The 15,636-nt window shown below is 41.5% G+C and overlaps 1 protein-coding gene across 4 annotated transcripts; it reads right to left on the bottom strand.

Annotated features, from left to right (window-relative positions):
* Positions 1-3,005: 3,005 nt before the first annotated feature.
* LOC141019770 (cytosolic phospholipase A2 gamma-like) lies at positions 3,006-15,348 on the bottom strand. 4 transcript variants are annotated; one of them, XM_073494775.1, is made up of 18 exons: positions 15,288-15,348; positions 14,902-15,082; positions 14,612-14,722; positions 12,933-13,075; positions 12,453-12,639; positions 11,027-11,129; positions 10,672-10,812; positions 9,811-9,876; positions 9,664-9,729; positions 9,440-9,577; positions 9,190-9,324; positions 8,088-8,153; positions 7,941-8,006; positions 7,070-7,153; positions 6,780-6,934; positions 4,647-4,818; positions 4,398-4,566; positions 3,006-3,913 (listed from the first exon to the last, which is right to left on the bottom strand). In XM_073494775.1, the coding sequence occupies exons 2-18, from the start codon at positions 15,076-15,078 to the stop codon at positions 3,883-3,885; spliced, it is 2,010 nt and encodes a 669-aa protein (XP_073350876.1). In that variant the 5' UTR covers positions 15,079-15,082; positions 15,288-15,348; the 3' UTR covers positions 3,006-3,882. The 4 variants fall into 4 exon arrangements, with proteins under 4 accessions (XP_073350876.1, XP_073350874.1, XP_073350875.1 ...); XM_073494773.1 differs by having other exon boundaries at positions 14,902-15,142; positions 15,288-15,333; XM_073494774.1 differs by lacking the exon at positions 15,288-15,348 and having other exon boundaries at positions 14,902-15,197.
* Positions 15,349-15,636: the final 288 nt, after the last annotated feature.

The following is a 15,636-nucleotide window of genomic DNA, read 5'->3' as shown; positions in this document are numbered from 1 at the left end:
AATGATGTATGTGCAGCGTTTCGACACTAGAAGGCTGTTTTCACGTGTTGCTCAAAGTGTACATTTTCTCATAAAATCTATGTCAGAATTGTATTATCCATTAAAACACGTGGAGAGGATGTTTAAAGGGTGTCACATTCTTTTCAGATGCTAAAACAATACCCATGTGTACGCTGACACATTCCTGTATAATCATTCCTGCTCTGCAAACTGGACTGGCCAAAAGGGAAACAGATTTGGCTATACAACACCATGTGCAGTACATCAACACACTGTTTGTTCCTCGTCTACGTTCTCTGATGGGGATAAACCCCCACATGGAGCAGTCCTCTACGAGTGCAGGGGTCCGGTTCACATTCATCGCTGTCGGTGGGTTTCTGATGCTGTCAACCTGCCGATCGATGGATGACAACTGTGCCCATGCATGGCCATGCTTCCTGAAGTGCTGCCTTGATCGTCTGTATCAGCTGTTTGTCTTCTGCCCGGTTTATGTGTTGAAATGTAAAGTCAAAGAGATCGAGACATAAATAAAGACTTTGGAACAATATGTTGAAATTTGACGTGTGCTTTGTGTTGTGTCACAACTGCTGTACCTGTAAGGGACATTTCTCAGCTTAAGGGATTTCAATATCAAAAGGCACTGAAGAGGGTGGTAAGGTGATGTGTGAGAATGAGAAAAGTACTTGGACAAGAAAAAATGACAGAAAATAAGTGATACAAGGAGACAATGCAGGAGAGTGTGAAGAGAAAATGACTTTGGGAGAACAGAAAGATTGGAGATGACATAGGCAACATGACTCTAAAGTCTGTGTGTGTGTGTGCGTGCATGTTGCCTCTGGGCTCCTAACAAGGTCACTGAGTTAGATGCCTGTATACACTGCATGTAAAGCTAGTGTTAACACAGAAGGAGCACCCTGCACCATGGACCTCGGTCAGGATCACAAGAGTAGGCAAGTGTTAGACATCAGTCCTCTGAGCTGGAACAGAGATGTGTGTAAAACAGGTCCAGTCAATGATCATCACCAATATATCAACTGACACAAACAATAAATCAAGTTATAAGTTATATATATATTTTTTTAAATATTAAATTTATGCAATTTTCATATCCTGTCTCTGATCATGGTGGATGTCATGTTTGTTAGTTCAGTTCTGTTTGTGGATAATTACTTATAATTATAGTAAGTGTTTTAAAATGGTAGTATCTGGTCGACATATCTAACCTGTCACTTGCGTATGATGTTTAATCACGTGAACTTTTGTGAAATTAACTTTAGCGTTTGCAAAGAAGAAAACATTATGCCAGCAACATTAGCTTAAATGACCAAATGACCTGGTTAAGTTGGCCTATTGGATACTTCCCTCTAACTCTAAACTACAAATTACCAGTCATAGTTTGCCTTGCATGCATATAAGCAAAACAGATACACACATTTAAATGGCTGTCTGCTAAGTTAAATACAGTATATCTTATAGCATGACTGCAGACTACAGATGTAACACTTCTGCATTCAAATACAAAAAAATGTTGTTGAGCTGTGGACTTCCGTTATCCCAAATGTTTCCAACAATGTTCAAACTCGAGAAATCCACAGCCTCATGTTAGTTAAAGTAACGGTACGTTTCATTTAGTCGTCTGTCACGATACCTTCTGGGGAAACATCAGATGATCCGTCAAAGTGAGGAAGTCAACGAACGGTAACTGAACATAATGTGAACAAAACTTTAAAATGTTACCTCATCCATGAATATGTCAGTCAGAAATGGCGGCTGTTTAACAATGAAGACCACAACTCCCATGATCCTTTGCTACTTTAGTCCTTTGATTTGTTTTGACCGAGAGACCTCTAGCTGCCGAAATTACATGGGCTACTGTACATTTAAATCTTAACCATCTGCTGGCGTTTCAATGATGCAGCTTAATTCACTAAAGCAGTAGTTTGAAAGTAGTTAGTGGTTAGCCTACTAAGAACTTGCGAAAGGAGAAGACACCTAAGCAGTGAAACAATCTGTTCAAACAACACTGACATATTTCTGTGTTACTACATCCTACACCAAAATCTCTTCTACTGCATACCCTCATTTACTGAAATATTGAACTCACCATTCAACTGCCCACATCCCAGTGTGAGCTGGCACTTCCGCAGTCAATTGCTCAGCGGCTAAGCAGGACAACACAATGAAGCTATTCTAATAGTACATCAGACAGATACACAGAGACAGATAGAGATACACAATACCACATGATAGCTCTGGGGTCAGGTTAAGGCTCAAGTTGCTTCCTGTAGGAGGCAGATGGGAGTTTAGATTTTGACCCTTTTGACCTCAACCTCCAAACCCTGCTGGACATCTCTAGTCACTGACATCACTCTCACAGGATAGAGACAGAGAGACAGAGACAGGCAACTGCATAGAAATATGTGATGTTGCTGCAAGGAGTGGGAAAAGAGAGGAGGAGGATATCACAGCGAAGAAAGAGACAGGGATAAAATGGTATGACAGCATCTCTGTGGACTGCAGGGATAGTAAAGAAATGGAAGGAGAGGGTGTGTTAGGGGGAAACGGGACCATAAAGAACAATCCTTATTAATCACATACAATCATCCAGTACAACATAAACTGGTTCCTCGCATTTACTGTAACTCCTCCTGCAGCATCAGTGGACCACCAACATACAAGAGACCAACTCCAGATTCTAAGTCTGTGCCTTGGTCATGGGCAATGACCGGGGCTTTAACCTAACGTGCATGTTTTGGTGAAACCCACACAAGCATGGAGGGGGAATCATGCAAACTCCACACGGAGAGACCCTGCCCCTACTGGGATTAGAACCCCGAGCCTTCTTCCTGTGAGACAACACTGCTGACCACTGCGCCACCACGGGCAGGAGCAAATTAAAGGAACAAAACAAGATGTAACAAACAGCTGCATAGCCAGTGGATAGTGAGTCTCTTAAAGGAGAAGAAGTCTATCCTTTACTTAAGAACAGACTTCTGGACATCCTGTAAGTTACTATGAGAACATTTATTGAAATAATCTCATGATGGCACGATGAAGCATACAGAGTTTTACTGAAAGACTGGAGATGCTGGAAGGAGCCGGCCCATGACCTTACCATCACTTACAATTTTTGTGTCCCTCTAGTAGAATATTACTGCACTCTGTTCACAAACAGCACCAGACTTTGACTTTGTTAATACTCTAATTCAGTTGTGGTCAATAAACTAATATGTCAGACTAAAGCGAGTGCAGAGTTTCTTAAAAACAAGAAAAAAAACATAAATCATTCACCTGGTACATATGTTTCTCACCCGGAAGAGAAATGATATGCTGTGATCCTTTACGATGCAAAGACTTGGAGTACACAACTCAACAAAATATACAACATGGGTCCATTTGTTTTTAGACATTCAAAAAGCAGAAACGTACGTATTATATCTTTAATTCGATTACAATATAAAACATGTGTTCACTATTCTGAGAGTAAGCAGGTACACAGTTGTAACATGGAGGACAATAGAGCACAATATCGATTCTCTAAAGCTTTAACATATTCTACACAACGTCACTGTGTCTATCAGGGTCCTGACTATGGCTGTGATGCAGGAGAAACTCTTCACTGATGAGTGAAAACACAGTGAACATAGACAGACCTCTGGTGTTTCATTAACGTTACTACACCCGCATTTTACAGGACACGTGCGTACATGCACACATTAGTCATGACCAGACATAAAAATGGTTTCCATTTTACAACTCGAGTCAACTCTTTGAATAACAGCGCAACACAGTGTTTCAATAATGGAGAAATTAAACAAATGAATGAAAAGAATATTTTCTGATTTCTTTTTCAGCACTTGTTTGATGCAAACTCCATGAAGTTTAGATATCAGACATTGATGATGACCTGTAGCTGGAGAAGAAGAAGTAGACGTTGAGAATAAAAGGGTGGAAGGAAGAGTGTAAGGGGAGAAAGAGGAAAAGAAGTAGATACGATGAGCATGCATCAGAAGAAGCAGAAGGATGCGAGGAGGAGGAAGGTAAGAAGAAGGAGAAACGGAAGGAGTGGAAGACAGGAAGTGGAGGACAGGATCGGAGGATAGGAAGGATGAGAAAAAGGATGAGAGGAAAAAAGAGGAGGAAAGAAAGAAGGGAGAGAAAGAAAGAGAGGAAGGGGATGAAAGGGTGATAAAGAGGAGAAAAGATGGAAAGGAAGAAAGAGGAATGGAAAGGAGAAGAAGCAGAGAAAAGGAGAAGACAAGAAGAAGAAGAAGAGGGATGGGAGGTGATGAAGAAAAAAGTTAAAGATCATTAAAATCTTCACTCATCTATTCACTTTTGCTCATTCATAGAAAAATGGACCGTCTTCCGTCCTCCACCCACATCCTCCACCCTACCTCTTGTTTAGTCGGCGGAGAGCAGCCTTGTAAATCTCCCTCAGCAGAGTCTCCTTGTTGTTCTTCACGTTGGCTTTCACCGTCTCCAACACAAACTCAATTTTCTCCCGGTTGAATGGAAGCTGGATGGTGGAGAACTCCTTCATCTTTGCTTTGATGTCCATCGCATCTGGACCGGAAAAAAGCCATGGTCAATCACAGACATATTTGACATGAGTGTTTGGTGTTGTGAGCTTGGCTTTAACAGACCTTTACAGTTGTCTCTGTTGAAGAGCGGCATGTAGACGATGGTGGGCTCCTTCTCTTTTCCCTCGAACACGTAGCAGTCCTTCGGCCAGTCTCTCTCCTCCAGGATTTTCTCGTCTATCTCTGGGAAAGGCTTCTTCACTGCAGCTGCGTAGTCTCTGGCAAGAGTCAGAGTCTGTGCAGAGGACAGTTTCAGATCATGAATGAAGGCTCCACATACCATATTAACAGGGCGGCCATTTTCCTCTGACATCACACGGTAGGGAAGCTACACAAAACAACATTGCTGTTGCAGCATACCAGCCACAGCTGTACTGGACCTTCAACACCTGCTCGCAGTGAGGGTAGGTTTAGGTAAGAACACTCCTTGGATAGTTTTGGGCACTAAAACAACTTTGCTAGGTGTAGGAGGACATTGTGGTTTGGGTTATAAGAACTACGATACTCTAATTTCAGTTACAAACCAATCTACATTACATAAGTAACTAATGTTGTATTCTGTACAGTGATTACGTTAGGTTAAAATAACTCACCTCTGACTTCTGTTTTCACACAGGATATGAACAGTGGTGTCCTGAATGAAAGTCCTGTGCTTGTTTAACCCAACCATCCATCCCCAACTTCCTCTCAATATACACTGTTCATACTACTTCTCCTCACTGCCTCTTTTGCAGCTGTATAATTACCACAACTACAAACAGTACAAGAAATGCAAATATGTGTTCTAACAAACTGCTTTCAGAAGCAACCTATAGTCGTTTTTGTGAGGAAACAGGGAATTTAGGGTTGGGCGATGTCTGACGAATTGGCATATGAAGACGTTTCACTGTAGACATTATCATATGCCAATTCGGGAGACATCACCCATGGACGATGACATTGCTGTTTATGAATCTGAGGCAGCGTGTCCACTCAGTGTTGTCCTAAGGCAGCAGTTATTATATTAGCTCACCACTGTATCCCTATGTCGCTCGGACATGAAACTCCAACTGTCTCACCCTGCAGAGGAAACCATCTCCCATTATCACTGACATACATCCCTGTGCCAGGTTTAAAAGCATCCTTGTCTCTGCACCACGTCTGTAACTTAGCTTTGTTCAGCCTCATATGCTTAAAACAATGTTGGCCAACTAGCCAAGGAAGCTAAGCTAAGAAAACCTGCCCCATCCTACCCTGTTGTATCCTACCCTATCCTGTCCTATCCTCTCTTACCCTGTCCACTCTGGCCACAAGCTAGTTCTGAGGAACAAAAATGATGAACCATTGAGCACTTCTGCTGATGGACAGCGGTGACTTCATGTTTGTCTGAACAGAAACTTTCTGTACTGTATTGTTTTTAACGTTAGCTGTAAGCTATTAGCTCCATTAGCTGTTAACCGGTGGCTAACAGCAAATGGAGCTAACTAGCTCCACTCCTTCTGTTTTCAGTAGGGATTTTCAGTGCCCGCCTTGTTTGATCAGCGCAACATATTCACAAGGTTCTGCCAGCAAGTCTTCTGTGAGGAGATGGACTGGTACTGCGGAACAATTCTCTTACATTAGGTCTCGTGCTGTGTAGCCAGTCAGTGATTGTAACTAGCACTGACACAGCGCTGTGGAGAGGGATAACGATGGTAACGGCATGAGAAGAAGCACTGCGTTGAAGTCAGGGTAGACTGTTCAGTTTGTCATTTTATGCCTAGCTGCCAGACTCTAGCTCAGAGCTCCAAGCATGTTCTGGTCCATTCTCCCTATTTATGGCGCCTGGAGATCCAATCATGCTGACAAGTGGATACTGTGACTTTATCAACAGATATCATTGGTTAATCTTCTTGTTTTGTCATGGTTCACACAGCATTGGTCCAGCGAAGAGACTATTTTCGCCATTGTTGTTTTGTTGTTATTGAAAAAAGTAGTGGCTGATTGGGCGGAATTTTCTATTAACACATGCTCCTAATTATGATTTACACGTCTATTTTATTTGAATGAAAGGCTCGAGCCCTGGATACACTGTACCACATTAGAGCTTCCCACCCTGAGCGTGATGTCAGTGGGAAATGGCTGTCCTGTAAATATGGTCTTTTAATATCTTAATAATTAATATCCATCTACAACACACACCAGTAACCACAACCGTTCACTTTACAAATGCCTCACCTTGAAAGGCTCGTCTGCTCCGTAGTCCAGAGTAATGAGGAGGTCTACATCTCTTTTCTCTCCCAGGAAGGGAGGGTAGGGTGTGTTGAGCATCACACCGGCATCTACTAGCTGCAGGTGCTGCTTAGATCTGATACAAGATGGCACCACAGCACCTTTCCAGCAACATGAAAATCACCATGTAGCAACAGTTTGATCTCATTCTGTTGTTTTCCACCATTAGTCTGGAAAATCACAGGACTGGAAGTGTAATAAATATACGGATATTAACCGCAGTGACAAGAAGTTACCTGTGTATTGGTAGAGGAAGTTTTCAGTGGTTCCCCATTCCCATTTCCAAATCATTGGGAAGACTTTTTGGAGCAGCCAAGAGGCTGAGAAAACACAGCAGACTCAAATCAAGCAAGTTACTGTACATGATGAAGAACTCAAAGCTGCATTGTTATTACAAATAATCACACATTGTAATAATATGTCAGTGTTGTGTTAACAGCTTGTTCCCCCTGCCCCCCTCCAGAAAATACTACAAAAAAGAGAAAAAAAATCGGAGGAAGAAATACAGAACTCATTCTTGGTTGCTGTGGTGAGCCATGACATGGTGAGCCACAACAACTTTTTAAGGTGGTATATTTCATGGTTGTATTATGTCTTGTGGCACTGCCCCCTTGTGCCAGAAAAAAACTATCAATGCCGCTTTAAATGTGACTTATTTACAGGTATTTACAGTTACAGGTCCTGCCTATCACTTGTATTTAGTTTTGTAGCTACTAGTTGTAAAGTGCAGTGGACTCCCATTTAGTAAAAGTGTTTTCAAGGCAATTATGTGGTACAGATAGAAACAGCATTTGCACTGGTCAAGAGGTTGCAGATAATTGACCAATCCTAAGTCTGTCCGATCCAAGTCTGTAAGGGTGCCATGCTCTGACGCCACAGCCCAAGGATCAGTTCTGGGCTGCTCTTATTAAACAATGCAGTGGGGATGAGGTTCAGATTTTCTGTACAATAAGAATTCATACAGATTCATTGTTGAGTGAACACTGTGATCGCCCAGGAAACCTTTTGACCTGCTGTGGTCCTGAAACAGAAATAGAATTATACATGCCTGTATACACATAACATGAACTATCAATATGCTATTACTATACACTATAAACCTGGTACCTTCAGTCCAGAGAGACACCACATCCAGTAAGTTGTTGTTATCAGTAGCTGCTGTACCCACCAGACCTGAGAGCACACAGTCTGTCATTTCTACTGCTGCAGTTCAAAATGTTCAGCTACTTCATCGCCCATTTTGGTTTTTTTTACCTTTCAGCCAGTCAGGCATATAGTCTGTAAGACTTTTTTCATCAGCTACTGCGCTGCCCACTGTACCTGTATAACAAAGCACACACATACAGCTAAAACACTGTAAAAAATCTGCCAACGATAACACTGTCTGGTTTCCAGTCAAAAATATGTCACCAACTGAGGGGAAACTTGAGAAATGAGAGAATTTGAACCAAGGCATGTTAAGTTGGAGCTCATGTCAACCTTTTTGACTCGTGACACCTTCAAAAAAAAAAAAGGTCTATTATTTAAGAAATACACCTATCTTCTTTCTTCCCAAAAGTTAGATGCCACTTTAAAACTGATTTATTTACAGGTATTTACAGTTACAGATCCTGCCTATCACTTGTACTTAGTTTTGTAGCTACTAGTTGTAAAATGCAGTGGACCCCCATCTAGTAGAAGTGTTTTCTGGGCAATTATGTGGTACAGATGTTAGAAACAGCAGTTGCATTGGTCAAGACGTTGCAGACAATTGACCAATCCTAAGTCTCACCCTGCCTTTGTTACTGTTGCTAGGTTGGACAAGCTTGACAAAAAGAAACATGGTGACAGCTGTCTCGTTTAGCTGGGTGCCACCGTGTTTGCTGGATAGTTTCTAAGAGTCAGGAAATAAAGCTTCAAGACAGCAAGGACTACAGTACGTGTTGGAAGGATATATTCATCATAAGAAAATTAGGCTGAATCTACTGATGCAGCTAAAGCTAACCATTATAACATTTGACTTTTGCTAGCAGCTAACTGAAGATGTCGCTTTGTAGAGTGCAATGAATGGGATATGAATCTGTGTGATACGTGCCCTGTGGAATCAGGGAGTTAGGCTGATTCCACAGCCTAGTCCACTTTTTACATTGGACAAAATGTGTCTTCGGTTTTGGGAATGAACTAAAAACACAACACCTTCCACAAGGTCAGGGTATCGAGTGACGCTCTAACAGGTCCCCCTGCAACATCTTTATAATATCGTCTTAACATTATTTTTCTTGAATATGTAAATGAACCCAACACAGAGCACATATACTGTAAGTTTAACAGGAAAGGGGATGGTTGCACCAAAGAACATTATGACTCTGGCACTGACCGTTCTCTTTGATTGGCGATTCAATCAGACTCTGGATCCAAGTCTGTAAGGGTGCCATGCTCTGACGCCACAGCCCAAGGATCAGTTCTGGGCTGCTCTTATTAAACAATGCAGTGGGGGTGAGGCTCAGATTTTCTGTACAATAAGAATTCAGACAGATTCATTGTTGAGTAAACACTGTGATCGCCCAGGAAACCTTTTCTCGATAGGTAAAGTTATAGATTAAGACCATCATTACTATCAGTTATACCTTTGAGTGTTTTCTGCAGGTTGTCCAGCCCAGATAAGACAGTGGGGTCCTCTGTAGTCTTTCTGATCAGCTCTGATAGCTTCAGAAAACTGTGGTACCCATTCAAGACATCCAAGGAACTGTTGACCTGCTGTGGTCCTGAAACAGAAATAGAATTATACATGCCTGTATACACATAACATGAACTATCAATATGCTATTACTATACACTATAAACCTGGTACCTTCAGTCCAGAGAGACACCACATCCAGTAAGATGTTCATATCAGTAGCTGCTGTACCCACCAGACCTGAGAGCACACAGTCTGTCATTTCTACTGCTGCACAGTTCAAAATGTTCAGCTACTTCATCGCCCATTTTGTTTTTTTACCTTTCAGCCAGTCAGGCATATAGTCTGTAAGACTTTTTTCATCTGATACAGCGCTGCCCATTATACCTGTATAACAAAGCACACACATACAGCTAACACACTGTAAAAAATCTGCTAACAATAACACTGTCTAGTTTCCAGTCAAAAATATGTCACCAACTGAGGGCAAACTTGAAAAATGAGAGAATTTGAACCAAGGAGTATTAAGCTGGAGCTCATGTCAAACTTTTTGACTCGTGACACCTCAAAAGGTTTGCCATTCAAGAAATACACCTATTTTCTTTCTTTCCAAAAGTTAGATGAGAAGATTGGAGAAAATGAAGCTACTGCCAAAAATCAGTTAGCTTAGCTTGGCACAGAGGAATATGCTCGGCAGGCCATGCCAAAACTACCAGCGTCACTGAAGCATGCTTCACAATGGTCAAAAATCAATGGATCCCACACTTCCCATAAAGCACCTCAACAGAATCTGATTTCTGTTTCGCTGGTCACATTTCATGTTTTTCAAACAGCACAATCCCAGTTTGTAAAGCAGGCTTTCAATTATAAATGTATGGTCTCAAGCCTCAAGCCAACATAACTCAACTAGCTAAGCACAGAAGGAAACGGCATCTGAGGGTTAAAAAACAAGCCAGACTTCAACTTTGAAGACAAATTCGTCAGTCAACCGTTTTCACAAGAAAACAACCAGCACAAGCACAAGATATTTTTAGAGAACAGCAGAGAAAGGAATATTGTGTCCTTGAGATAACTTAAAAAAGACACCATCATGGCCTTTCTGGGCTTCCACACAGTTGCTGTCAACAGATCTCCTTGTTTTTAAGATGCTGTGCTTCCAGCAGAAAAAAGAGGCTGAAGCACCTTGAAGCTTGGTTATGTCCATCTCCAGCCCTTTATCTTCAGGATGTGCTTTATGGATTCTGCTGCTGAGATGTGAGGTGTTGATGAAGAGACCCAGATCTGTGAAGCCAACCTCATGAGGAGTCATCTCGAACCATTTAGCTGAGCCACAGACAGACAGACAGAAGCAAAAAGACTTAAACATAGCACGGTTATAAATCTGATGAGGGCTTAACAGTGGAAATCTGAAGTCAGTGCTCATTTGCAGCTTCAGTCTGTATTCCTTTAATGTGTGAAGCTGCATTTTTTGTTGCAGTGTGAAAGGTTTTGAGTTGTATGTATATTTGTCTCATTGGTGTGTGTGTGTGTTGAGTACTTTCGTTAAGGCCATTTTGCAGACAGTTTTTGTTCACTGTGCTGTAGATGGGATAGGGATTGGAGGTGTTCACGCTATCCTCGGACAGATGTCGAACATCCAACTGTAAAGAAAGCATCAGGTCAGTGAACTGTGAACAGAGAAATAATAATGTTCTCTCTGTGTCTCTCTGAGCAAAACACATCACTATGAAATAAAATAGGAACTGTTCTCCTGAGGAGGACACCGACAGTAGTGCTGTACCTCTGCTAACAAACACATCGCTGCTTCAAACACTAGTTAATGTAACTGTGGCTTGCTAACAAACTTCAGCTGACTACCAGCTAACGTTAAGAATGACATATAATTCAGATCAGTGACAAAATGAAGACCAGTGATGATAATGTGTTTTTATTGCATTCAGTGGGAGAAGTAAAGCAGAGCTTCACTCACCTCTGCAGCTCCCCTCAGCTCTTTGAGATCATTGTTTGACTTTTCATTCACTCTGATCAACCTGCTTTTTTAGCAGCAGCAGCAAGCAACAGTGTTCATTGAAAAACTCATTGTACACTACCTTCTCAGCACAAAACAGCAGACGGAGAAGCTGGTGAACATAGTGTTGCATTTAGCAGCTAAAGAGCTGCATGTTTCCTCAAAGGCCATATGTCAGTGTTGTGCGTCATTAATATTGTAAATATTAAATCTTGGGTTTGAATTTCTTCTCCAAAACTACATAGTGCCCCTTTAATGCAGCTTTAAATTTGATAGAAAATACTCATGAAGATTAAGTCAAGCTTTTCAGAAGACTACACAGAGATGTGTCTACTCAGGAAGTTAGTAAGCATTCCTTGGAACTGTTTTTTTCAGTTGGATTGTGGTGGAAAGTATTTGATTTTCTGATATTATCACGTGGCAGCCGAGGGAGACTTTATGTTTTTGTAGTAAAATAGCCAAGCTTCTGATGCGAACAAGTGAGAAATATTTACCAAATACAAAGAACAAAGCTTTCCAGATTGTATATAATCATCTCTACCTTCAAACCTGCAGTGTGTGCTTATATCCTGAGGGGGGCGTTAGATACAAGGAAGAACCACCAAACATGTACAGCAAGACAGTCAGGCCAGATAATAAAAGAATATTGAATTAAGATCCCTCTTGTGTCGAGCAAATCTTACTTTCAATCTCTCCTTTCACCACTGTATCTTTATCTTTCAACACCATATTGGTTGTTAATTTATCAATATGTCTTATGCCAGTTGTGTTACAGTGGACAGTGAAGATCCTCAATAACCTGACGACTAACTAAACAATAATATGACATGATCATATATTAAGATGTGAACTATGCTCACAACCCACCAATGTCCTCCATTCTCCTTCAGTTAGGTTTAGTAGTAGTTGCTTCTGTAAATAAACCACCCAGCTGGTTTCTATGTTTGTGGTGTACCTGTTTCACAATCGCAGCAGAGGTTAAGAGCCCCAAAACATCAGTGAGAGAGAAGTCCTCCTCCTTTGACCTGTTATGCAACCAGGCCAGAGCCTGCTCCATCTCCACCCCAGGACCTGACAGCCTGGACACTGCTCCGTCCAGGTTGCTGCTCCACTGTGGGTCACTGTACAGGGAGGACATGGACCTGTGAGAGAGAGAGAGAGAGAGAGAGAGAGAGAGAGAGAGAAGAGAGAGAGAGAGAGAAGAGAGAGAGAGAGAGAGAGAGAGAGAGATGAGAGAGAGAGAGAGAGAAGCAGAGAGAGAGAGAGAGAGAGAGAGAGAAGAGAGAGAGAGAGAGAGAGAGAGAAAATACAATTAAAAAAACTGACAATGTGAGCAAAATGTCAGAACAAAATCACATTCTGCAAGTTTTTGTGTGTGTGTGTGTGTGTGTGTGTGTGTGTGTGTGTGTGTGTGTGTGTGTGTGTGTGTGTCTACCAGGCAGAGCCAGAAACTGCTCCCAGGTAGAGCACAGTGTCCAGCAGACCTTCCTTTTCCAACTGATAGAGGGAACCCACCAGACCCACGGCCGCCCTCTGACCTCCCCCTGACCCCAAGAGGCCGATGTGAGGAACAGAAGCCTGGAAGGAAAGAGAGGGTTACAAAGGCGGGACAGATGAATGCAGAAATGGAAAGAAATACGAATATTTTCTACCATCAGAAACAAGACAACATCTTCCAGAGATGTTATTACTGTTCACCGAAGTCATACTGGATGTTGTTGCTGTGTCCCTCTGGATCTCCCTGTAGTTGCAGAAGAGACCGACACCTCTTGCAAATTCTTGCCCAGAAGCATTAATCAACGTTTTTAAAGTTATCCTGAACAACTGATTTACAATTTATGTCTAAACATTAGGCCTGACCATGTCAAGGCCAATACTGTACAGTCATACTAACTACTATAAGGACTGGATTTCTTTACAGAATTTTAAAATCTTGGTAATGTTTGAACTTCATCTTTAGCCATTATCAGGTCAAAAGTTGTGATTTGTTGTTTGCACTATTAAGGTTCAGGTTTCATTCAGCGCTGCACTACATAATTAAAGTCAGTCCCTTAGCACACAAAAAGAAGCACAAGAAAAACTCTGCCAACACTCTACTGAAGATTGTTCACATGGACATTACTCCTACTAAACTAAACACATATTGTTAGCTTTGTTGTTTTCATCTTAGCATGTTGACATTAGCTTGTAGCACAGCCTCACAGAGCCTGTAGTGTGGCTGTAGAATCTAATGTTCTAACCTAATCCGTCCTTGTACTTGAGAACAGTATCTTCTTCCTGTTTGTGTTATCATGAAATATTGAAGGCCCACCGATCTTATCAAAAACAATACCATTTGTACTGCTAGCGATGGATACTATATGTTGGTTATCCACCACTGTGGCCTCAAGGTAATCATTTAGATAAAAATCGGACGGATTGCCATTCATGATCCCTAGAAGATCGACCTTAAAGACTTGTCTATCCTCTTGTTTTCATCAGGTCAAAACTTTGTTCCCATCTTCATGTTTAGTGCCATAAATTAAATGTTAGCAAGCTAATGTACCAGACTAACATGATGATAGCTAACTAATAATAGCTAAGTATGGATCCCAACAGACATCTCGTAAGACCCGCCCTCAGTTTTGTATGATGAAATCCTCGACGGATTCGTGCTCCATGCTGATGACATCCATTCAGTTTGGTTTTTTTAAGACGAAGAATGCGGTAAAGTTCAACTGAGAGCTGCGTTCTTCCTGGTGAACAACCTGAGCCAATCGGACAGCCAGGGACACCGCTGTGACATCAGCATTTTACCATTTTCCTTGTGAGCATGTCAGCATGCTGATGTTAGCATTTAGTTTCTAAGCACAGCTGTGTTTAAGTACTGCCTCACAAAACAACTATATGGCTGTAGACTCCAAAGTTGATTCAAAATTACTGTGGAATAATTATTGATGTTGATGACAGTTCACTTACTCTCCTTTAAAAACTGCCACAGTGATGCCAGACTGAATATTCATTCTCAAATGTAGGAATATGTGCAAAGTGTCAATGTAAGAAACACCGTGAGAAAGACAGATAAAGAAAGCTAAGCTCCTGACAGATTTAGGAGTAACGTTTCTTCAGGAATACCAATGTGGACTTGATTCCCAGGCTGTTGAGTGACTCCAGTGCAACTTCTTTCCTCTTCAGGACAAACTCCTTCTCTGCAGCAGACAGCGACTCAGACTGACGCACAGAATGCTGCAATACACACAGAGTGGTATTGCAAGGTGTCTATAAAAGGCATAACTAAGACGATAAATCCATTTCATACCATAACTATATATAAAAGGTATGAAAACATGGCAAAAGACACCACAGTAAACTGTTCTGCTGAACATTTTTACATCACATGCACACAAACATTTCATCAACATCACCTCGACAGCAAAATCTTTCATAGGTGCAGGGGTTGGCATCCTCATTTCCCTCTGCTCTTGCATCTGAGGAGCGACGGCTGACTTGTCCTCCCTCTTGTCCACAGGTTGTCCCATAGGTCCTAACATCACAGTCCAGGCACAGAGCAGCCCAGCAACCCAGCTGACACGTCCACACATAATGCTTGAAGGTGGACAGAGTGAGGGCTCACAGAGTGATCTGAGCTTCCATCCTTTTTCATATCTTGTTATCACAGATAGCCATGATTAATTAACAGTGACAGATACATCAGAAGATCATACAGTAACAGAACACATGTCATACTATTTACACACAGTTTATCATGCTTCAAAATTAAAAAAGTCAACTCCAGATGCACCAAACTTACCATCCAAATCTGCTCTAACCCAGGTGTGCTGAACAATCAATCCCACTTGATCTGATTGTTTGTAATTAGCATAGGTAATGCCTGCTAAACACCATATAAGGGCAGGTGCCGTGTGCAAATAGCCGACACTTGCACAGAGATTGGAGATTGGCTGGGAATATTTATATTTAACACTGCAAAGATTTGGCTTTAACAGCTCAGAAATTCTACTTTTAAAGAATTTATATCACTCCCCTACAGCCAGAATAAAAATAACTTTTTGTTCACATTTCCCCAAAATCAATCTTGACATATTTGCAGCTTTGGAAACTTTGATCTTGAATTGAATCTAAAATCAGTTTTTGTGAGT

This window comes from Pagrus major, chromosome 23 (genome assembly GCF_040436345.1).
Source record: "Pagrus major chromosome 23, Pma_NU_1.0".
Taxonomy (NCBI): domain Eukaryota; kingdom Metazoa; phylum Chordata; class Actinopteri; order Spariformes; family Sparidae; genus Pagrus; species Pagrus major.
The sequence above is the reverse complement of the archived record's forward strand: the minus strand, read 5'-3'. Positions and strand labels throughout refer to the sequence as shown.